This window comes from Balaenoptera borealis (assembly GCF_965194805.1).
Source record: "Balaenoptera borealis genome assembly, chromosome: 10".
In the NCBI taxonomy this organism is placed as follows: domain Eukaryota; kingdom Metazoa; phylum Chordata; class Mammalia; order Artiodactyla; family Balaenopteridae; genus Balaenoptera; species Balaenoptera borealis.
The window spans coordinates 80,386,944-80,413,194 of record NC_138874.1 but is presented as its reverse complement, the minus strand read 5'-3'; the positions used below and the strand labels follow the sequence as shown (position 1 = coordinate 80,413,194).

Genomic DNA, 26,251 nt, shown 5'->3' with positions numbered 1-26,251 from the left:
AAACAAGATTTGAACCTAAATATGAGTCTGATTCTAATTTTTTTTACTCCTACGTCCTGGGTTTTACTAATAGCATGCATACCAACTATGTAATCTGAAAGATTCACAACCTCTCTGAGCTCTTATTTTTCCCATCTACAAAAAATCTCCAAAGTTTGGAGTATTACAGTGCTTCAGTTCTATGAAACAAATTATGAGTAGTGTATTAAATAGTGGTACATGAACCACAGAATTCTTGAGAATAATATGAAGCAGAAAACTGATATTTTTATTATCCTTTCCCTTTGGGATGCCATCTCTCTCCCTGTGGTTTGGGGGAGGGGGGGCCCTATTCTTCAGCTTCAGATATATGGCCCAAGCCTCTGGTCAGAATGTTTGGTTCAGGGATGGGTACATGCCCTAATCCAGGTAAACCAGAACCTAAACTAGAAATTTTTGCTCAAATTGTAGCTCTCTTGCCATCGCAGTTGCTAAAGTAGACAGCACGTAAACCTGGAGCTACTACCTTGCCATTACTTGCAGAGAGTCTGCCTAAAAATAAAGTATATAAAGACAAAAAAAGAGAGTAGAGAGAGAGATTTCTGACATCTGTTAAGCATCTAGATTCAGGCCAGAGCTTTTAGGGTTATATAAGCCAATAAATGTCTCCTTATGTTTCAGCTATTTTGAGTTGGGTTTCTGTGACTTGAAACTGAAAGAGTTATAATACATTATAACACAGTCACTTTTTTTTTTCCTTTTTAACTTTCTATTTCTACTTTGGGGATCAAAATAATAAAGAAAAATCATTTGGACAGGAGAATATAGAACAGTAGAAAGGATACTGGATTTGAGGTTAGGAGATATGGTTTTGAGTTGTTACACAGAGAGATTAAATGACCTAGGACAAAATTATCTTTGCAGATCCGTTTTATCATTTATACTAAAATGGGTCTGAAATAATTGCTAAGGTCCTTCAAGGTATAAAACTCTTAAAATTTTATGAATATACAGATTGGATAACAGGCTTAAATACCATGTATTAGTGAAACACAGTTTAGCCCAGGAGAATTAATGTGTTAGAAAAAATAAGAATGTTATATTTGGAGTTTTCTTAAGCCAAAAAAGAGGGTAATTATAGCTTACTTTGTTTGTTTTTTTATATGCACTTCCATGTTTATTGTAGTTCACAACAGCCAAGATACAGAAACAACCTAAGTGTCCATCAACAGATGAATGGATAAAAATGTATATATACATACAATGGAATACTACTCAGCCTTGAGAAAAAAGGAAATTCTGCCATTTTCGACAACACCAATGGACCTTGAGGACGTCATGCTAAGTGACATATATCAGACAGAGAAAGACAAATACTGTACAATATCCCTTATATATGGAATTTAAAAAAACAAAACAAAACCAAAAACTGAACTGGAAAACAGTAGAATGATGGTTACCAAACACTGGGGGTGGGTGAGGGGATGGGAGAGATGATGTTTAAGGGTACATACTTAACAACTAGTAGATAAATAACTTCTGGAGATCTAATATAAAGTACAGGGATTACAGACAACAAAACTACATTATAAACATTAAACTTGCCAAAAGACAAGATCTTATGTGTTCCCACCACTAGAAGAAATGATACTTCTGTGGCACAACAGAGGCTAAGGCTACAATGGCAATTATACTGCGATATAAATGTATCAAATAAATATGTTGCACATCTTAAACTTACACACGGTTTTATGTCAATTATATCTCAATAATTAATCAAGGAATAAATTAAAAAATAAAAATGAAGCCTTAAACGGTTTTAAGCCCTACAGTAAAAATGTACCCATTCATAAGTGTGTCCTTATCGCCTTAGATACAATTTTAGACAACATTCTTAGTATCCTAATTTCTTTTAAGTTTTAAATGCTTCACAATTGAAGGCTTCGCATAAGACAAAGTTTCGTAACAAATAAATATTTGCAGAGCTGTTCTCAAGTGTCCAGCTATCCTGGCGTGGCATAGCAGAGAGTGCATATGTACTAATTCAAGTGTGTACCTCGCAAACACTGCTCCTCCCCGCCACCCAATAACAACAACAAAAAACAACCAATAAATTGTCACGAGGTTGTCAGGAAAACCAGAAAGAAGTCATAAACACATTTCTTTTCCTGTTACAGCTACTTCATTTCTTCTTCCTTACTTTGTTTTAAATAAAAAGAAAACGAGAAAATTTCATTAGGTTACCATATGGGGAAATTTAGTAAACAGACTAGAAAAAAATAACCTGATTATATATTAGAACATAAATTCATTCCTCACAGACACTAGAAAATTTCCTCTTCTTGGGATCACTTAGAATAAAGTTAATATTTATTATTTCTAGAAGACAGAAGTCTTCATTAAAGATAAGCTAATGAACTCACATAGAGAGATCATAATACATAAGAACTTTAATAACTGCTTCGAAAACAAACCCCCCCCCAAAAAAGAAAATCAAAGCCTCAAAATTTTTTCCTGAGAGTTTAATCAAAGAAAGTTAAGTATTAATGCTTACTTTACCTGCTACCATTCTAGAAGCAGGAAGACAAGAGAGAGAGAGGAGAGATTCTGGGTAAGTTTGTCATGTAATAGAAGTTTCTCTCTCTAAATTCAGAAATTTTGGGAATCTTCCCAAAATATACACTTACCACTACTGGTAGGATGTTTTAATTCTTTATTCATAGTCTGTAATAAATATTGTGAGTTATCTACTTTAATTCTGAAACATAAGTACAGACAGTGTAAGGCATAGATTAGATAGGAAGCAACCCTAGGAGCTTTATTGGGGTGGGAACCATCGGACAGTTCATTTTAGAGTAATTTGCCACGTGCTCATAAAGCAAAAGATCAAATATGCAAAGAAATGATTCCTAGAGAAGTATAACATAATTGCCTTCTTGTAAATTATTGAATAAGAAAGTCTTCCCTCAAGTAGTTACACCACTCTCAGAAAACTTTTTTTTTTAAATAAGAGGTATCAGTTGTACTTTGACTTCTCTGCAACATTCAAACCCTGAAGTATTATTTGGGTATTTTACTAACACAGCTGCACATCTTATGGTCAGCTGGCACCCACCACTCTGCCATCTAATTTGTACCAAGTCTCCTGAGAAAAATGTCAAGACTCTACCAGGTTAATTTGAGGAGAGTCTCTGCAAAGTCTATAAATCTTCACCAAAAACATGACAACTGGCTCCTCTTTCTTCAAAACAAGAGGGAGGAGGGGAAGGTGAGGGGGTGGGGGGAGAAGAGAAGGAGGAAGAGAAAGAGGGTGGGGGAGAGAAAGAGGAAGGGGGAGGAGGAGGAGGAGAAGAAGAAACATTCTGCTCCTATAAAAATGTCACCAGAACACAATTTTCTTCAGCTTCTTAGTGTTTCTCCTTAGTTAAAATTAAGGCTACAAGCAAAAGAACATTAAAGACATTTCTAATAAAATTAATCCTACACCAACTGAAAAACTGATAAAATGTACGTATCTCTTTAAGAGTGGTTCACATTTACAAAAATGCAAATCTACAGACACAACCTAAAATACTGGTAAGAGGATAAATCTCTTAACAGATGTTTCAAGAATAAAACTACTTTGGATAATCAATTATATTTATTATCAGATAACTTATTTCTCTGGAAGAATTCCACAGCTGTGTAACAACAGCTTTACCATGCTCAGCTAAGTTTTCTTATGATAAGTTATATTCATTAAAGGTTAAAAATATATTATTATATATATTATTATTTCACTAGCACTCTTACCATTAGGTAAACATGTGATTTATTTGAAAATTAGTAAGACAAATTCCAAAGATTTAAAGGAAGCCTGCAGCATTATATTTTTAACACCAACAAACTCAAGCTATCCTTATTCTACTTAATCAGGGGTCTTTACTGCTCCAGAATCTATTTTTAAATATAAACTGAGGAGCCTTGTCAAAAGAGGCCAATTTCATCATCATTATGTGACCTTTCAGGAGAGCTTGACTCTGTGCAGAGATTAATTCTGAAGAGCTTCAAAACTCTTTTACAATTCCAGGATTTATGGACTTGATATTGTAGAAAGAAGTTCACCAATGTGTCAGGGGATTCAAATTTTACTCTGAATACCGTCATTAATTGTTTGGATAATCCTGTTCAAAGCACTTCATCTTTCTGGGCCTCAGTTTTATCATCTATAAAATAAGAAATATTCCTGCAAAAAAAAAACAAAAAACCTCATAATCTTATGACTTTTATCTACTCTGTCTAGCTTTCTAATGCTGTTTCAACCTATAATGGAAACAACACCGTTTAGTAAAATACAGCTTTGTCAACAGCATCTGCCCATAAATGTCTTTTTGCCTTTTAAAATATACACAAGGATAAAGGTAGGAGCACATTACGATACTCCTTTAGAGCCTGTGAATAATTCATCCAAAAAGTAGTCTAGGTATATTAATTAATCATGAGCTAATAAAATAAGCACAGCAGATCTTAATGATTTACTTTGACTTCAAGATGCTAAAGTGATCAATTTTGGCCAAACTCATAACTCTGAGTTTTAATATCATGTAACAGTTAAACATAATTTTACTGAGTACATCCTTAGTAGTACATACAGAACTCCATTTTCTATTAACCCATCACCTTTCACTTGGGTGAGATTCTAACCTATGAGAGGACAGAGAATATGCTGTGCCTGGAACAGTTCTGCTGATGATGTAGCTACTATTATATTCTATCACATGATACTACAGGCTTTGCATTTTATTTTCATAAATACTTCTCTTGCTATCTTTTCACTCTGGCCCCTGTTTCACAATATCCCATGGGGCTTGCCATTTCATCAAATCTCTCCTCTCCTCTACAGAGAAACAGAACTGACAATTGTATTACCAGATTGTGATGACTAAAATATCTTGCCATTGACAAATTAAAATATGGCCTCATTTTTCATTATGTAGACATCTCTTGAATCTAACTTAAATGGGAAACAGAGAAAATAAAATACAATAAAGTTTAAGTATCCTTGGGTTTTACTTTTTCCCTGAACACGATGGGACGGAATATCCCAAGTGCTTCTTATATGGCTAGTTCTCACTATCAGAAGCATTCAGCCAACTATCCTGAAGAAGCACCCACGTCAGACAGAGTATATATTCACATGTGCGTGGGTGGGTGGGTATAAGAGAGTAAGAAGGAGGGAAGTGTGGCGGGGGTGGGAGGTGTGTGTAAGAACACGTGAGAGCACAGCTTAGTTAGAAAGGCTGTGCCATTACAAATACCTTATTTGCCCCCCAACTCAAAATCCTTGATTAAAGTAACCTACAAGGATACTGTAATGCCATACAAACAAAAAATTCACAGAGTGAACGTGGTGAAGGCAAATACCTTAGAAATGGTCAAACATACTTGTAGTTTGCAACAGAAAAGTAAGACTGTTGTAGTATCTCTATCAAACAGTTTTATCCATTCCAAAAAAACAGACACTTTTTTCTAAAACTATGAAGCAGGTCATGAAAGGACTGGAGATACCACTTCTCTTCAGCATATGAAGTCTCAGTTTAGCCAGCTACTAGTTTTCATCAAATACATGCACGGTGACACAAACAATAATTCCTATTTTGGAGTCCTTTTTGGAAACTTCAGCAGACAGTAACATTTTCAAAACGGTGAAGTTTCTCTGCCCAAAAAAAGTCCCCTGAAGAAATCTCAGTATTCTGTAGACAGAGAGTACACCTTAATGCCTGGCAAAACATCTGGTTTTGCTGCTTTGGTAAAGACAGAAGTTCTACACGTCACTGTGACTCCATGCTCTGTTCACCAGTGTGCACTGTTGTGTAAGACTCTACCATGAATCCTGAGAGAAAGCTTAGCTATTGTTGTAAAAGTATTCTACGACTTCATGAGAGCCAAGTCTTGAATCACAGACTGTGCAAGAGGATTTGTCACGAAAAAATCTACTGTTGTGAGAGTTGCCAAATTCAGAAAAGCCAAGACTTTCAATCGAGGACTTCTTAAGAGGTTTTGTCAAGAAGTGGGAGCAACTATGCAATTCTTTGCTACACATAAGTTCACTTGCTTTAGGAAGACAAATTCTATAGCTAGAATTTTACCTGCATAAAATACAAACTCATTAACACAGTTTAACTCTTCAATATTAAATCTAAAATGTGGAGTCATAATCTTTTCCTTCAAACACAGCATTATGCCAGAATCTTGCCAAAAAATGATCTCAATAACTAGAAGGCAAAGAAAATGATGCAACATGAATTTATCTGAAGAGTCTTATAAGAATTCTTATTTCTTGACACAAGCCTACTTTCATCTGGCAAAAAAAAAAAAAAAAAATCTCCAGAGTCCATTTGCTCTTTCATTCTTTCATGAGATAGGGAAACAAAGTCAAAACTAATTAGATATCAAAAATGACATAAAAGTTACCAAGTCAAAGACAATGGCATAGTTTCAATGTGTTATTTAAAAGCTAAATAATAGTAGCCCTTTCATGAAAATTTACTACTGAGCAGAACTAAAGCTTAATTTTGGTTAATTTGTACCACTTGGATTTATTCAGCAGTCTCAAGTAGTGGCCACTGCCTGGCATAAAAAAAGAAAACGAGACATTATTCTTATAAAGTATTTTTTACATTCTTGGTTAAAAAAATAATTTTCAGTGCAATTAAATACTATAAGCAAAATTTTATGTTCATATACATGATGCACATTTTTTGTGGGAGAATAGTTACCGTTTTCATCATATTTTTAAAAGGTATATAACATAAACAGTTTAAGAGCCCCTAACTTAAAGCTAGTTCTGGCTCCACATTACACAACTTTTCTGTTTTTATTTTAAATTCTTTTTACCTGATTTCTTTTCAATTACCAAAATGTCTGCTGCTCATCAACCCTGTTTTAAATTTCTACCACTGCTCCTGTGACTGTATTTTAATTTGACCCATCTCTCTAGGTTTTCTTCTCATTCAGTCTCTTTTCCCTGTGCTGCCCTATATTTATTCACTTAAGTACAGAAAAATTTACCTTCTATATTTTTAATCAGTAAAAGCAATTGTTTCCCTCTAAATGAAGAAAGGATGAACCAAAGAAAACATCTCTGTCCTCTGCTCTGGAATTCATTCTAGTGCTATCATCCCAGGGTGCACACAGTATACAGAAATGTTTGGGAAGTTATTATAATCAACATTCACCAAAATCATGCATTAACAATAAGATTTAATTTTGTAAACTATCACCAATAAACAGTGCTTTGGCATCCTTAGATATAATTCAAAAATGTAACAACGACAAGTAAAACAAGAAATGAGGAAGCAGTAAAGGACCCAGGAATCAATGCCATTATCCAGCTGAAAATGATGGCTATGATCACTTATGTTTCTGTTCTGAAGTTAAATTAAAAAGAAATTAGCTTAAACTGTAAGAGAACCTTCCTCATTGTGAAAATTATTAAAACTAGAATAAATTTTTCATATAAAATTAGGATGTCTTCCTCAATAGAGCTCTCTAAATGAGTTTTTCCATCTATCTGAAGTAGTTTGGTTTTTTTTCTTTCTTGGAGACAGAAATGTACAAAGTCCATTTGTAAGAAATGTAAACATGTTTTGCCATACTTACTATCCAAAGAAATAAATCCCTTGAAACTCACTGTAAAAAATTCTCCCAAGAGTTCATTTTTTGCTTTCTAATGTACTACACAAATTAAATTTGTCAATGATTTTCAGCGTAGTCTTTAGTCTTCTGAATAAGAGAAGAACCTTTGACTAATCTTAATTATAACTACATTTATGAATATTCAAATCAAAGAATAATCTCTATGTATTTTAAAAGTAAAGATCACACTTTACTAGGTAATGGCATCCAAGTTATTATCCAAAGACATTTTATTTTCAAGCAAGCTTCAGGAATATCAAGCTTACTTTTGATCAATGTGCTGCTTTTTTTAAATGCTTTGTAAAGATTTCATGATACCAAATATGCAATCCAGTTAATGGGTAAGATTTGCTAGCGTTACATGAAAATGCAAGAATGAACAGAAAAATTGAATGAATCTGTCATTTGCTCATATGAAAGTTAAGGTAGTATACTGATTTAAATGTTTAGAGGAAAGAAAATAAGGGTTAACAACTATCTTTTTAAAAATTTATTTTCCAATAAATTCTCAGATCTAGGAAGAAGAAAGAAAAAAAACATCAAATATAACTTACCTTTTTGTCTCTGGTCCTTACTTCCCCATAGAAATCTAGGGCCTCTTGTGCCTTTAAAAATTTGCCCCGATGTAACAAATATGCGCAAATCATTACACCAGTTCGTCCCTTTCCAGCTTTACAGTGAATTGCTGCTACATGATTGTCATCTTCACTTAGCCATTGGTCAAGATCTTCACAAAAGGGTTTGATAAGTTCTAGCTGTGGTGGATTATGGTCTTCGAAAGGATACTGTGCAACTGTGGTAAAAAGATAACCTCAAATAAGAAAAAAATCTCTCCTGAATTGCTTATTAAAAGTAGGTTAGCTTTAGAAATGTTGCATATAAACTTAACAGAGTTCTTAAAGAAAAACTGAACTCCAGAGAAAAATAATTTATTGTCTCATAATTTTCTAATTTTTGAATAGAAAATAGTCTCTCAACTCAAATTTATCCATTAGACAGGGAAACCAGGTATTATTTTCCTCACTTTATGAAGGAGGAAACTTTGCAATAGAGTAGCAAAGAAGTATCAGAGGTCACAACATACCAGAGGTGGAGGTAAACTCAAAATTAAATGTCACAGGAGCCTCTTATCAGGGCTCTCAATACATTTTCTAACAAAAGGAATTGTAACACTTATAATATTGCATAATCACAAAACATATATTCCAAAGAAAGTACAGATCACTAACAAATCAACAATGGAAAAGACTGCATTTTACACTTCATATAATAAAAACGTCAAACATGTTATTTTAAAGATGGTCTTGCAAATGTTAGTGTTGCATACACATGACTTTAAAGACATTTACAAAAGAAATTGAGGGAAAAAAAACCCCAAGTTATAAAATGTATACAATTGTAGTAAAGTTTATCAAGCGAAGTTTCAGGTCTTTTCACATGAGTTATAAGAACTCAAAACTTCTCTGTTCCCTATAGTTAGAGTTGAGGTCTTTTAAAAATTTTTTCTAGAAATAGGACTTTAAATATATCACTACTAAATTTTATCTTATTGGTTCCACTCTATTAAGATTCTTAAAAATGCCAACTAACATTCAATGTATCTATCTTCTGTGTTATCTAAATATGTGAAAAGTATGTCTTTTATATCTTCAACCAAGTCATTCATAATGGGGTACAAGATACACTCAATTAAGCCTTTAGTGTGACAGGACAGCTCTTCAAGGAGACAATGACTACCGTTACAGGGAATCATCAGGACAGCTTTTACTTAGTCATCTGCCCAGCTGTACCATCATTCCATCTTCATTTCCCCAGTGGCATACAAAAACATCCAGAAAAACCTGTTAAACGCCTATTTAAAGCTAGATAAACCTCAAGTAAAACACTCTTTGACCAATAAGCAGTAGCCTAAATCCACTAAAAATGAAACCTTCTTAGTAAATCTATCCTGGCTCTCACAGCCATTAGCACTTCTGAATTCTCAAACCAACTGTTTGAAAGTCCATTCTAAATATTTAGGAGGGATCAATGGCAAATATATCAATCAGTCAAGGCACCCACTTTCTCTTTTTGACTATCACGGCAGCATCTTGCCAAGCTTCTCAACTCTCCAGGTCGCTCATGGTTCAAAGGGTTCCACAAATACAAATGAAAGTTTCTGTGGGCTCTGAGGTAGAATTTACTACACCTGGAGAAGAACACATTTAAATCATCTCCTGCTCTCATCTACCAGGCTCCTCTTATCCATATTTCATTATACCCTTTTCCACCACACAGGTCATGTTCCTCGACAGGAGCTAAGTTGTTCTTCTTTCTCCCTGTAATCTCTTACTGTTACACCAAATGCCTCAAACTGTAGGTATAACCCTCTCTTTATTCTACTGTTAGTCTAGGAATTTCTCCTAATTCTCGGTCTATTCTACAATTTAGTCTTTCTAGTACTACTGGCAAGTTTATATGATACTTGTTTCCAAAAATACAATAGCAAAATTAAATTTATTTTTCAAATTTTCTAAGACCATCTTTAAGATAAATATATCACTTAATAATTGAGATTATTCATTATTGGTATGACAGTAAGATTTAGACTGTTGGCTTCAAGTTATCAAACATAATACAGTGTATTTATGCCTACCTCTGCAGTTAAATTTGGCGGTATCATAATGTCTTTCAGCACATCTAAAAGAAAAGTTTAAATGTGATATAAAATTATCTTTTGCACTTGAGAAAAAAAAGTATATTAGTAACAAACATTTTCTGAACCTTTATAATGTACCAAGCATTATATGTCTTACATTAACTATTGCTTTTAATCCTAAAACTCTTGTGAAGTAGGTACTGTTATTATCCACATTTTACGATTAACAAAATCAAGGCTGAAAATGTTAAGTATATGCAATCAGAGCTTATACATTTGCTTACAAAACTTATAATGCCACTAATATACAACATTGCAAATTCAGCTGCATCTACACCTTCACATTCCCTCTGTGAAAATTATATATGCTAATGGTCTTTATTTTTGATTTCACAAGATATGTATAAACAACTAACTAGCTTCAATTTTATCTTTGCCTTATAATTGAGCATATACAGTTTTCTCAAACTATTACTACAAAAGATGTATGTTAAAAACAGTAAAATTATAAGGGCAAAGGAAAAGTAAAGAAAAACTGAATGATGGTAATCTACTCAGACACAACACTTACTAAATTTTTTAACCAGATCTTTCTCTCTTTAGAGAAGCCAAAGGTCATCTTTTTCAATAATCTCTCAGGTTGTAAGTTTTAATTAATGTCTGAGAGTAATGAAAGACTAGTAAGTAAAATCAATACAGAAGAGAAAAAAGTAATGTTGACTTAGCATTACTTACAGCATGCTAAAATTTGTCTTTTTAATAGTAGTCACATGTTTGTTATCATGCAGTGGCTGACTCATGATTAACAGGCCATGTTTATAAACATTAATAGGCTCAGAAAGGGATTCCATACATTAGCTTGTGGTCAGCAGCATTCTGGTACCTCCAACTACTAACCAAACCAGATATTTTAAAAATTATTTAAAATAAAAACTTAGCATTTTAAAACAAATAAAGGTCCGTAGCCTCTTAATCCACCATTCCAAAATCCCCAAATTTTGAAGCATCTGAAACTTTCTTTTAACTGTATGGCAAACTCAATTGCAGTAGAACTTGATCTGAGTTTATGAGAATGTGTAGTTCTTAATTAATAAGAATACACTTACAGCAAAGAGTAAAACATTTTATTCTAGGTACTGTTCCAAATCCCACTGGGGTGTTATGCAATACAAAATATATGCTTCCATGTTACCTTTCTAAAAACTGAAAAATTCTGAATGCTGAAACACAACTAGCCCAAAGAATTTCACATAAGTGGTTATGGACCTGTGCTTTACATTTAGAAATCCTGAAATATCTGTAGAGTTCATCTATTTTAAACAATTTTTAAACTCAAATCCACATGAAGGTTGGGAATTCCCTGGTGCTCTCACTGCCGAGGACCTGGGTTCAACCCCTGGTCAGGGAACTAAGGTCCTACAAGCCAGGTGGTGTAGCAAAAAAAAAAAAAAAAAATCCACATGAAGGTTGAACTAATTATAAGCAAACTGCAATCCACTAATTTCTAACTGGTCAGACCTGAAACAAATCAGCTTCTCATAATATTGCTGAAAACAAAGCTTTTCCATTTTAGCATACTATAATTTAGTATATTGAGTTTTGCTAGAAAGAAAATTTATTTAACAATGACATATGCACATATATGCATCCTTGCTAAATAATTTCATACTCACTTTTATTTAAAAAAAAAATGACAGGCAGGAAGAAGAGAACTGACCAAGAAAATAGTAACATTTTACACTTTCTTTGGTACAGGTTAAAGAGGAGTATGGTCAATAAGAAGAATCCGTAATGGAATATTTTATAAGGAATCATGTAAAATAGGGCTTACGAGGTGAGGGGAGAGGTATATACCAGGAAACAATTCTAAGAAACTGGTCTCATGAGAGCACAACAAAAAATAAACATTTTGAGTTTCATACAGCTTCAGTTATCTAATATTCCTGTACTTTTTTAGCAGCTCAAAATGTTTGGCTTGATAAACACTGCTGATGACTGCCTTCATACACTGATTCTCAAATATTATTAAGAGGAAAAAAATGGAGGGAAAGTGAAAATAATGAGCTACTAAATGTCTATTAGATGTGCATACCTTACAAAGTTTCCGTGTTTTTAAATTCATCCTCACAATCATATAATAGTTAATACTGTCTCCATTTTATATATGAGAAAGCTAAATTTAGAAGAGCATTACAAAACTGGCCCCAAACCACGATATGTAAATGGAAGAGCCCAGCACCTCTGATTACAAAAGTCAAACTTTTTTCAGTATTGTTCCATACTTCACACATAATAAAAAATATAAAAGTTTAAAAAACAAAACAATAACAAATTTTAGTCAAAGTCAGCATTCCAACAAGAGCATTATTTGGCATAAAAGAACCAACAAACAGTGATAATGAAAACATGAAAAAATTGTGAAAATATCTACAGGTATGGATAGGGGGTATGTGAAAACATATACTGGGCCTGGTAGTGATGAAAGTGATCTGGGGAGTGGTTGGTCGGGTAAGAAAGAAAGAAGACTCTCTTAATTCAAACCTCTGATGGGGCTTCCCTGGTGGTGCAGTGGTTAAGAATTCGTCTGCTAATGCAGGGGACACAGGTTCGATCCCTGGTCCAGGAAGATCCCACATGCTGCGGAGCAACTAAGCCCAGGCGCCACAACTACTGAGCCTGTGCTCTGGAGCCCACGAGCCACAACTACTGAGCCCACGTGCCGTAACTGCTGAAGCCCTCATGCCTGGAGCCCGTGCTCTGCAGCAGGAGAGGCCACGGCAATGAGAGGCCCGCGCACCGCAACGAAGAGTAGCCCCCGCTCGCCGCAACTAGAGAAAGCCCACGCACAGCAATGAAGACCCAACGCAGCCAAAAATAAACAAATAAATAAATTTTTAAAAATTAAAAAAAACAAAACACAAACTTTCTCTGATAACTGCACACACATACACACACACACAGAGACCCTTGTAAATTTATGATATTAGTGATAAGACAAGTCTTTCAACAAACCAAAATTAAAGATACATGAATGGTAAATGGGATCTGACTAAGACAAGTGTTAGGTAGATCTAACCATTTGTACTTCCTTATAACTAGAACTCAACTTAAAAGATATCTTTTTTTAAATCATCACCTCATATTGGCTTATATAAGACAAGAGAAATAAAGATGCACTGAAAGAGAGCTTTTATGAAGCAGTAGACAGAAAGTGAAGAAAGGGGTAAGATTAATAGGAAATGCTTCCAGAGAAATGAGACTCGTCATAGAATCAGCTAGGCATGTAGGTCTCTACTTTACTCTCTTCAATGGAGTTATCCCTATCTTACAAAAGAAAACTTAATAGATAAAAATTAACAACAGCTGAAGGTTTACCACAAAATGATGCAGAGCTGTATGTCAAATAGAATATACCATGAAGTATAGTCAACCTTTTAAAAATTAGTACCCAGTGAACATTTAACTTCCTCAAAGGCAAGAACTATATTATGTCTTTATACCCTATCTCCCCCCTCCTCCCCTTACCCCCACCAGAAGACAGATTACAGAGGAACATACAAAAATGAAGTACACACACTTGCATAAAACAAACTGATTAATGTACTAAGTAATTCACCAAGTACACCTGAATTTGGTTAATGATATGAGGCTAATTTTGTCCTTTCTTAAAATAACTTACTGAATGCCTGATAATAGAGATATAAACAGTTACAGTCAATTATTAGAAAGTCCACATTAAGAACTCTTCTTCACCCACATATGTCATAGTTGCCATAAAAAGTTTAATATACTATTAAATACAGGTATGTCAAGTGCAAATGTTTTAAGATCTTTCCATTTACATATGTTTGCAAAGACATACATCACATGAAATTAATATCCTAAAAATAAAAGAAATAAAATAGAAACATCTGCTACTTATCAGACTCACTTACCCAGAGCCAGAAATATAAACAGGGGTAGAAAAGCAAAGAAGACTGAAAAGTGACATCAGAAATCAAAACATGCTACAACTTGGTAGTTCTAGAAACTTCTGAAGAAAGTAAAATTTGGGGAGATTAAAACAAACAAAGAAACAAACAAACAAAAAACAGAAAGGGAATACTGGCATCAACAGTGGATGGTCTGCTACCATATGTACCTGTGTGACCTTGTTCAACTCACTTAACTTCTCTAGGCTTCAGATTCCCCATCAGTAAAATGAGAAGGTTAGACTAAATGATCTCTTTCAGGTACTTTCCAGTCTATGATTCCATTAAATGAATGGGGGAATAAGGGAGTTAAAATATGTGCACCAAAAGCTACTCTCAACTAATAATGAGACAGTTCACTAACTTGGGGGTCCGATGTTTGGATATACAAAAACAAACAGGCAATCAACTCTCCAGTCTAGATACCAATGCCAACTTTAACCATAATAACACAAGTGACCCACAATACTGACAGTACAAACCTGAGTCCTAAATTCTAGAAGCAGGAAGCCATTGCATACAGGAATGAAAAGAATTTCCTTTCCTTTCTTTGGATATAATGTTAAACTCAAATAAAATTTTGAAATAAGGCAGAATCTGTCTTTAGTATCTTTCTACCTTCCTTCTGGGACTCTCTACATGCCCAGTACTAAGAGTCTAAGCCTGAGGTGACTCATTTAGTGGACTCCAGCTTTTGACAGTTCATGTCCTGTTTGGTTTTTTGTTTGTTTTTTTTTTTTTGAAACTTAACTTCTGAATCCAGTTGTTCAAAAACTACAAAACTTTGTGGTTTTTATTTTCCTCCACAGAAACACTCTGGCACCTGTAACAAGAGTTTTTGTAGGAGAGGTTAATCCAGAAAAGAGAAGGATATACGCACAGATCATCTGTAAGTTGGGACCCACCTAAACTTAAGTTTCTACAGCACCTTTTACTTTCTTTCATCTTGTTACTTACTACCACTACACCGTACACACACACACACACACACACACACACACCATAATCTGACCATAATGGATTATCTGCCATATTCTAGACAATATTATGCCAACAAGCTTCTTACATGCCATTCTCTCTGCCTGCACTGCCATTTCCCCTCCTCTTAAGCCTCAGGTCAACCTCTATGATTCTTTTCACCCCAGCTCAAACATGCCGTTCTTTATGAAACCTTCCCTACGGGGTGCAATCACTATTTTGACTGTTGTCTACACAGCTCTCTTCTATACAAGAGTTACCTCTTCTATAATACTTTGTCTACCTTTCACATTAGACTATAATTACCTGAGGAATGGAACTACATCTTATTCACCTCTGCACTAACAAAATGTTGTAGAATGTCTAACATGTAGCAAGCCCTCAATAAATGTTTGCTTCTTTGTTCATCTGAGGAAATCAGTGACAACTCACTAAGAGATACAATACTGGTATCTACTTCACTCTCGGGTCTTCTGAAGTCTTATCAGAGTACAAAGATCACTAAATTAAAGATAAAAAAGCAACATCCCACAAGCCAATAAGGCAGAGAGAATCTTTCTTTTTTTTAGTGAATATCTGAAAGCCCACTGAACGCAGAAAAAAACCTTGTTCTTATATTTTATAAATAAACTCTACAGAAATTGTAACAGTAAATTAGCATACATAACTTTAGATTAAAATTTTTTCCATTGCATAACTTATACATATCACATAGGAAAAATAAAAGCCAGGTAGAAACATAACACATTTTATACACAATTTGTTTTTTTAATTAGAAAATGGTCAATGTTTTGGGAAGGAAAAAATGGTCAAGAGCAAAAATGATAAGATATTTTCTTCACATTTTTCTTTCCTTCTTTTTTTTTTCTACTTTACACCTCTACTCACAAAGTCAAAAGAAAAAATGAAAGGTTAAAGATAAGGTCAGCTAGCTGAATCAAGAGGCAATCCTTACATCCCTGCCCCAGACAAGAGAAGCCACCCAATTCAACAATTTTAGTTAACTTATTTATTTTATATACAGTTAGAGAATATGCTAATAGCTTTTTCAATCAATTGACCTAGAGACACAGAATAAAATTATGTCTACTCTAGAAGCATCCCTCCATGGAAGATGGCATTAATGCTTTAGCAGAAGCTCTGTGTGAATTACACTTCAAGTTACCACATGGTTATGGGCCCAAAGATGGGCTAGATGCCAAGTCATTTAAAGCAGATCAAGTAACATGAATCTGTGCCAACATTGTTTTACCTCATCACTACACTTTCTAAATGACCTAACTATGCTCTCAATCAGACTTCTTGAACTAATTGTTTTAGGAATACAGTTCTGTTAAAATATATCTTTAACTCTACCTCATTCTAACAAGGAAATAACTTTCACTCAATAGTTATTTTAGAAGATATTTGCAAGCATACAAACAAGAAAACATACTTACAGATTGTATATCTTGTAATGGTTTTTATGCTTTGAATCCAAAAACCTTAAAACAAAACAAACAAACAAAAAGCCACCATTAACAAAAATGAGCTAACATTTGAAATTACATTACTACTATTGAGAAAAACCAAAAGACAGATTCTATTTTTCCTAATCTCAAATACCATTTAAGAAAAATAAATAAATAAACTCCAATAAATATTCTATCCATGGGTTTAAACTAGTAATCAGGTCTTTCTTAAGTAATTATTACATTACACAGATTTATACAATCTGAAGTAAAGCCATAGCTCTTCATAAAATGAATATTTTCATAATCTTCTCTCTTCAGCCTAACATAATGAGATTGAGTATTAAGAAATAACTCCTTTAAAAAGCAGCATTAGCATTTAGCTCAAGTTCACCTAGCTTATACAGTTTTGTGAGAAATAGTTCCATGCAATCAAGAAATCTTAAAAATAACCCTGGAAATTCAGCCATCATTTTCTTTCAAACTAAAAACTTTTGATATTTGAAAGATGCAAGTAATAACTATTAGCTCTGTACAAAGTTTATTAAGTATTTTCACATACATAGTCTCATTTGATGCTCACAAACATCTGAGAGGTAGAGAGATGAAGGAAGTAGGTATCAAAGAAATTACAGGACTTGCCCAAGGTCATACAGCTATTACGTCAAAAGACCAAAGACCTCTCCCCTCAACAATTAGTTAAGAAACTAAACAACAACAACAATTACAGCCAACACTTACTATATGCCAGGCACTATTTTAAATACTTTATGCATACAAATTTGTTTAATTCTGTAAGGTAGGTAATAGAGGGGTTAGAAAAGTATAAGGCTGAGGAAATAGAATAAATAGAAGAACAAATGGAAAACAGAAGAGAAGATTTTAAAAGATCTAAAGTCTAGGAGATTCAACATATGAATAGGCATCCCAGAGAAAACAACAGAACACACAGGAGAAGAAATCCAAGATATAATTCAAGAACAATACCCAAAACTGAAGCCCATGAATTTCCAAACTGAAAGGGTATAATGAGTATTCAGCAATATTAAAACAGACCCAAATAAAGGCATATATATCTCACTGAAATTTCTGAATGCTGAAGACATAAACATAAGATCCTAGCTGCCTGAAAGGAAACATGTTTCATAAAATGAATCTGGAATCTGAATAACATCATCCTTTTTAATGGCAACACCAGCAGCTAGAAAACAACTGGGCAAAACCTTCTGACTTAAAATTATTCCCAGCCTAGAATTCCATACCAAGATAGACTATAAAACAAGTGTGAATATATAATAAAGGCATTTTAAAATAAGCAAAGTCTCAAATAATTTTGCTTTCCACATATTCTCTCTCAGGAAGTTACTACAAGACATGTTCCACCAAAACAAGGGTGGGAAACCGTGAAAGAAGATGACAAGTTCCAGAAACTGAAGAATCCAACGCATGAGAAGGAAAAAAGGAGAATCCCCAGAATGAATAGTGAAGGGACATCTCGATTAGACAGTCATACAGCAAGCCTAGAGAACGACTAATCCAGATCAGGGCAGACCAGAAGGTTCCTGGAGAAGATGAAATTGATATAATAAAAAATGTGCTCAAACATATACAGAGATTTATACAACTAGGGGTAAGTTTAGGGACGAATTAAAGTTAAGAATGTAGAAACTAAATGAGAGAGAGAAAGAGAGGGAGAAAAAAGGAGGGAAGAAGGGATGGAGAGAGGGAGAACTGTAAATCCAGGGAAAACAAAATGTGTAGGAAAAACCAGTTATAATATACTATATTGCTTAACTATGAATGACATTTATCTAGTCATAATGACATAAAAACCCAATATTGATATAACCAAAATTACAATATACTACTGGAAGAATGGGAGAATGAAAATATGTGGTTGGGTTAAGAGGGAAAAAAAGAGTCCATAAACTTGAATGTGAAAAATTATGTTACACAGTAATACAAGCAGTACTTACAACTTTATCACTAACTGATATGTCATACTACAGTTGTTGAAGATATCAAAATATTATTTACAATCAACACTGCAAAAATTAACATAGTCATTAGACCTGCCAACAGATTTGATTTAAATGTGTTAATAACTATTATTATATAGATGTTTTAAAATATTTTATAACAATTATAATCAAAACTAATATAAAAGGCACATTTATAATCCTATGAATTTTATTTTATGGATTTAAAATCATTTTAAGAAAGGGTTCATAAGCTTCACCAGACTGTCAAAAAGGTACATGGCCTAAGATTAAGAACTCTTGCCACAGGGCATAGGGAAACAAAGGAAAATAACCACTTTTTTTTTGTTGTGGCAGTAGTTGTTAATAAACCCTATAGAACTATTTGATTTTAGTATTTCACGTGTACAACTTTTTTAAAGTAAATATTTAAGGTACGTGTAACTTTTTATAATTCTTTGCTTTAACCCACTACTTCAACCAACCCAGGAAGCACTGATTCTGCTACAAAGACGTCTATAAATATATTACAGGAAAAAGTGGTTTGTTACAGACCCTTTCACTCCTGTCTGTTCTACCCTCTTTATCTTCTATATTGCCGTACCTTTTTCTCAATTTTTACTTTTGGATTTTTCTTTAAATTGAGGTAAAAATTTACATACAGTGAAATAGACAGATCTTAGGTGTACAATTCTATAAGTTTTGTAACAACCACTCCAATCAAAATATAGAACACTTCTACCACCCCAGAAAATTCCCTCATGCCCATTTTCAGTCAAGCCCCACCAAGCTCTCAGGTAGCTACTACTATTACCATATATTAGTTTGGCCTTGTTCTTTAATTTCATGTAAATGTAATCATGTAATATGCATTCTTTTTAAACTGATTTCCTTCACTTAATGTTTTTCGAATTTACCCAAGTTGTTACATGTATGGATAGTTCATTCTTTTTATTCTATCATTCCACTGCGTGAACATAACACCATTTGTTTATCCATTCTCCTTTGATGGATATCTGGGATGTTTACAGTTTGGGGTTATTATGAATAAAGTGCATAAACATGCTCGTGCAAGTCTTTTGGGGGACCTATGCTTTCATTTCCTTTAGTAAATAACAGCTAGGAGTAGAACTGCTGGGTCACAGAGGAGATAGAGTGGGTGCATATTTAACTCTATAAGAAACTACTGAACAGTTTTCAAAAGTGGCTGTACCATTCCACAGTCCTACCAACATTCTAAGAGTTCCAGTTGCTCCACAGTCTCATCAATATTTGGTGCTGTCAGCTTCTTAAAATTCTAGTCCTTCATTTGTTTATTAGCCATTTTTACACTTTCTTTTTTGAAACGTCTGTTTAAGTCACTGGCTCATTTCTTCCCCCAACTGGATTATTTGTCTTTTTTATTATTGATTTATAGGAGTCTTTTATATATTCTAGGTATAAGTCCTTTGTCAGATATTTGCTCCTTGTGTACGACTTGCCTGTTCATTTCCTTAATATTGTGCTTTGATAATCAACAAATTTAAATTTTGATAAAATCCAATACATCAAATTTTTCTTTTGTTTAGAACTTTGCATCATCTCTGAGAAATCTTTCCCTACACATAAAGAATTCATAAAGATATTCTCTATGTTTTGTTCTAGAAGCTTTATACATACTTTTAGACTTTTCTCAGTTTCTATTTTAATTTGGTTGGAAATTTAGGTAAATATTAAAGATAATTAGAATAACCAAAACATAGACAAATGATTTGAAGGACAGTGATCATAAAATTTAATAAACAACAACTCATTGCTACCTGCCATATCTTCCACCATAGGTTTCTTCTGAGAGAAAATGAATAAGCAAAAAATGATCTACAAAATACAATTTTCTCACGGAAAACCTACAATGTAAATGTGAGCAGAGGGGGGGAAAAAAGGTATTTTGGAGGATTAACAGTTCATTTTTAGTTCATTCTGAGTCTGGTAACTTTATGTTTTGAATCCAAATACATAAACCAATACTATATTAATAGGTATGTACACATCCTATTGCCCATCTCCAAGGAATACTATTCACATGTGGCAGCCCTTCGTACACTTAAACTGGAGTCTAAAGGATTGACAGGACACATACCAAAATGATCACAGTGGCTATCCTGGGTTTTCAGGGAGAGATGGAGGCTTTCATGATTTACTTTCAACACTTCTACAATTTTGTTGTTAAAACATAAGCACATACTACTTTCAAAAGAAAAAAGTTTTCTATCCTAATGTATTTTCCCAAAAAAGTAAGAACTGATGAAGTTATATCACACTATGTTTTACCTCCAAAAAGTGGGCTTCATTAAAAGTCTAGGTTCTTTTAAACAGTATTTTTTAGAGTTTACATAAAATTAATATTTTCATATACTATTTTTAAAGTAGAAAAAACAAGGATCAAAGCTTTTTTTAAATGTGATAACAGTCCTCCTTGAGAAATAATTAGTTTTAATGATTCATGCAATTCCTATTTATAAAGACTCATGAGGTTTTTCTTAATTATATTTTCATTCATACTGAGCCTGTCCTGAGGATGTTAAAAAAAAAAAAAATTATTGGCACACACTGTATGCCAAAATCACAAATCTAACATCAGTGAGAAACGATGTCAACAAAACAGAAACAATTCATTAAAATGCTGGTAATGTGTTATCTCTTTAAATCCCTCCTAGAGGCTCCAGCCATGGAAAGCCTATCCTTCAATTTCATCAGGACACTTCTTATGTTACTTTAGCTAGGTGTCTACAATGTATATTCAAAGCCAACTTTTATCCTCTTTTAACTTTCAAGTATTATTTATTATGGGCACAACTGCTAAGAATTTCTGCTTCCCAATCTTTTATTTTTCTACATTCCATTCAGGAAGTACTAGAGGCTTCCTAAATAAACAGCCTCATTTGATGTCTTATAACACACATTTAAAAATAAAATCACTTCACTTCTAGAAAAGAAAAGTATCTATTAGGGTAACCTTTCATTAAATTAAATATCCCACAAAATAATACTGATTGACCTAGTAAAATGGAAATACATTAGAGATGGTAAATAGGTGTCAAACTAGTAGTGGCTTGTTGAGGGGCAATGTTAAGGCTATTAAAACAGGTTGGAGACTGGGAAAGAATATCTGCCATTAGTGAGGGAGAGAGAATAAAATAAAAATTTTCACTTTGCCATTTCTAGAGAACATCAATACAAATTTATGGGTAAAATTCAGTAAAAAGCAAAATTTGAACGTTATAAATTATTATATAGTAGCAAAGTTATTGTAACCAGATTAAAGTTCTATTATGAATAGGCCTTAAATAACTTTGTTCTAAAAATCTTTTTTTATACTGGCATTCAATATAAAGGGGCCATCTCTTAAAATTTTTCTTACAGGAGCATGTATATACTTTTGACGATTAAAGAGTATCTGGTACAGGAAATTTCCTCTTGTAAATAACTGTAAAACTGGGCAAAATGTATGAGGCACTAAACAAAAGGTAGCACAGGCTTATGATCCTTAGGGAAAAAGAAACATGAGGTTACCCCGTGGCTGCCTTGTTTTCAGGTTGGAGACTCTTTTCTGACACAGCAGAAGGAAGGAGAACAAATGGAACAAAGGTTTCACTGAGGTAAACAGGCAGAGATTGGAGTTCTGGGTGGTAAAGCAGCTAGAGTTTGTGGAAGAGGGTAGCAGAAAAAGGAGGATGAACAGACAGAGGGACTTCGAAGTGTGTATGGAAATTCACCTCAGGGCCTTGGCCATGGGTTGGGCTGCATATGTGCAGAATCTGGAAGAATAATGGAGATGACACCAGAGATAGCACAGCTCTAGGAGAAGGAGTTCTGGTCCAGCCAGAGTGGAGAGACCTCATTGAGGGACTCACGTATTCAGCTGAGAACCCAGAAAGGCCACACGTTAGGAGTAGGACCATGCCCTGAACAAAAAACAAAACTAAAATAGGCCTGCCTTAACAAAGAAAACCAAGCTCGATAATACAAGATTAACCATTAATTTAAATGCCTGCCAAAATGAAACTCAGCACCCTTAAATTAACATTCAGACTCCCTACAACATATCACCCACAACATTCATCATACAATTAAAACTTATTAGACATGCAAAGCAGGAAAATATGACCTATGACCAAGAAAAAAAAAAAGCAGCCAGTGGAAACCAACACCAAGACAAACCACATGTTAGAATTAGCAGACACGGACTTTGAAGCAGCTATTATAAATATATATGGGAATGTAAAGGAAAATGATTACAGCAAATGAAAAGACAAATCTCAGCAAAGACACAGAGACTACAAAAGACAGAAATTCTGGGTCTCAAAAGTACAGTATCTGAAAAGAAAAAGATCTACTTGCATGGTCTTAACGGAAGACTGGGGATTGCAGAAGAAAGATGTGGCAGATTGTATTTTCTAAGAATGACTACATCTCCCAGCCCACATGCTCTTCATACAACATAACCTTAACACTGTTCCCATCAAGTGATGGGGTCTATGGTCCCTCCCCCTTGAACTTGGGCACACCTTTGTGACTGCCTCAACCAACACAGTATGGGCAGAAGTGACATAAAGCTATTTCTAAGGCTAGGTCATAAAAATGCCATGCACTTCTACCCATGCACTTCATTCTTAACAAGCTGCCATGCTATGAGGAAGCCCAAACTAGCCTACATGGAAAGGCCAAGTATAGGGGTTCTGGCCAACAGCCCAACTAAAGACCCAGATAAAGACAGCATTTACCAGACATGTGAGTGAAAACACCTTCAGATGATTCAGCCCCCAACCTGCCAACTCATCTCCAGTCACTGAGTCTTCCCAACTAAGGCCCCAGACACTGGAGCAGAAACAAGCCATCTCCACCATGCCTTGTCTGAATTCCTGACTCACTTGATCCGTGAGTATAAAATAAATAAATGTTCTATGCTATTTATGTTTAGAGGTGGTTTGTTATACATAAATATTAGCTGGAAAATAAAGATATGAATTTGACCACAGATTAGTAGTAATTACCTAACCTGAAGAACAGAAGAAAGAAACTGAAAAAAAATTTTAAAGACATCACGGCCGGAAATTTCCCACCCATGGTGTAAAACATTAACTTAGAGATACTAGAAGCTCAATAAACTTCAAGTAAGACAAATATAAAAGAACCACACTATGCATATCATGATCAAAACCACTGAAAACCAAAGACAAAAGGAAAAAAACAAAAGGAGTCAAAGAAAAAGACACATTATATATAGGAGAATACCAGTCTGAGTAATGGCTGACTTCTCATCAGATCTAATGAAGTGCTGAAAAGCAAAAAAAAAAAAGCCATCCCAGAAGTCTATATCCAGCAAAATGCCCTTCAAAAACAATCAACAGAAGCTGAGAGGATCTGTCGCCAGCAGACTTGCCCACAGGCTGAAGGGAACTAATTCCAGATGAAAAGTGAGTCTACAGAAAGAAACAAAAAGCATCAGAAATGGTAAATATACGAATAAATATAAAAGGACATCTTTTTCTTCTCTTGATTCCACTGAAAGACAACTGACTGTTTAAAGCAAATAAAATAACACTGTATTATGGGGTTTATTACATACATAGATATAAAATCATACCAAAAATATTGAGGCAAGCAGAATTTTACTGTTGTAGGGCTCTTGTATTTTAATGGGAACTGTAATAAGCTAAGAATGTGTTCTATAATACCTAGAACAAACTCTAAATATATATATATTTATACATACAAATAAAAAGTCAATAGAAGAATTTAAATTGAATACCTGAAAATATTCTATTAACCCCAAAGAGGACAGAAAAAGAGGAATGGAGAGAATGAGAGTGAAATAGGAATGAACAACTAAACACAAGTAGAAAGATGTTAGTCTTAAATAAAACATATTAATCATTATATTAAATATAAATGGACTAAACACTCCAATTAAGCAAGTTGGTGATTGGAGATTTCCTTGGTGGCTCGTTGTTAAGAATCCGCCTGCCAGTGCAGGGGACACGGTTTTGATCCCTGGTCCAGGAAGAACCCACATGCTGCGGAGAAACTAAGCCCGTGCACCACAACAACTGAGCCTGCGCTCTAGAGCCCGCGAGCCACAACTACTGAGCCCGCGAGCCACAGCTACTGAAGCCCATGCACCTAGAGCCCATGCTCCGCAACAAGAGAAGCCACCGCAATGAGAAGCCCGCACACTGCAACGAAGAGCAGCCCCCACTCGCTGCAACTAGAGAAAGCCTGCACGCAGCAACAAAGACCCAACTCAGCCAAAAAAAAAAAAAGTCAGTGATTACAAAGCAAGTTCAAAACTGACCTTCATAATATTTCTTCATGAAATATAGTACATATAAATGTTTACATATACTTGCTATACAAGTTGTCACACTCTACAAATTAATATACTATGCAATGTTCAACTCTGAAGAAGCAAGACAAGATTACATAAATCAAATGCAAAACTCAATCTAGATGCTCTATACATTAACACCATGCTACTGAACTCATTCCAATAGAGGAGAAAGAATCTAGGTTGCAAGATAAGCTTTATACTGACTCTTAGAAGGCATAAGAAACTCAGTTGTTACTTTGGTGAAGTTACTGGTGGTCCAGAGTCTGATCCTCTACCTTTCAGGGTTAGACTTGACCCTGTCAGCATATTGAGTGGTGTTTTTTTTCCCCCCCCAGGGACAAATTAAAACCCATATCATATGACTGATGTATAAATATCATAATGATCATAATGGCAATATACTAATTTATTGAAAAATCCAACTGCCATAAGAACTAAATTATTCATATCTTTATGACCATATCTCACCATAAGCAGACCTGAGAAGTGAAATCAGAATGTTGCTGAATAAATGTGGAATCAAACAAGAGAAGTTAGTTAAATGAAGCAATTTTTAATAGACTATGATATTCTGATGTTTCCATCTCCACAAAAGGAATGGTTTTGCCAAACATATCTAAAGTTCATTGGCTAAGGCTTCCTTTCTCTTGGCAGTGCTTTTTCCACGTTTCAATAGCTAACCAATCCTTCTTTTCACCGAAAGGCTTTATGTTGACAAACTAAATATATTCCACTGCATTAAATTGAAGTCTTACTGTAAGGCCTGAGAGTCATTCTGTTTTTTAAAGGTGAACTGGTATATTTCTGCTTGGTGCCAGTACTTACTGATATTAAAGTCTATATTATTAGAGCTGGGAACTGATAAAAATTCATCCAACAAATATTTATTGAACACCTGCAATGTGACAAGCACTACTGTGGATACACTGGTAACAAAACTCCAAGTAGGAACAACCACAATCGTAATAACAATTGCTTCTAGCAGCTTGAGAAAAACCCATCAGCAAACCCCCTTTCAAGGTATCCCATTCAGAAAATAGCCTAAGAACACTAGATTGCTCTTACTAATCCAGAAATAGGCTAAAAAGAAAAATAATTACTTATTTGCTACATTTTTCTGTAGGTGAGTCACTATTTGGTAACCATTTTTAATTCATCTGCTGTATCCATGTTGAATCAACATTTGCCCTTAGAACCCTAATATACCT

The 26,251-nt window shown here is 34.3% G+C and overlaps 1 protein-coding gene across 3 annotated transcripts in view; it reads right to left on the bottom strand.

Moving 5' to 3' along the window:
* Positions 1-26,251, bottom strand: part of PTEN (phosphatase and tensin homolog) — an 87,683-nt gene that overhangs the window by 20,969 nt on the left and 40,463 nt on the right. The window contains exons 1-4 of one of the 3 annotated variants that reach the window (XM_082339536.1): positions 22,429-22,781; positions 16,683-16,727; positions 10,292-10,335; positions 8,211-8,449 (exon numbers count right to left, since the gene is read on the bottom strand). In XM_082339536.1, coding sequence (XP_082195662.1) covers positions 8,211-8,449; positions 10,292-10,335; positions 16,683-16,727; positions 22,429-22,445 — 345 coding nt within the window. In that variant the 5' untranslated portion in view covers positions 22,446-22,781. Of the gene's footprint in view, positions 1-8,210; positions 8,450-10,291; positions 10,336-16,682; positions 16,728-22,428; positions 22,782-26,251 lie in introns of those variants that run through there. The other 2 variants (XM_082339535.1, XM_082339534.1) reach the window with 2 other exon arrangements.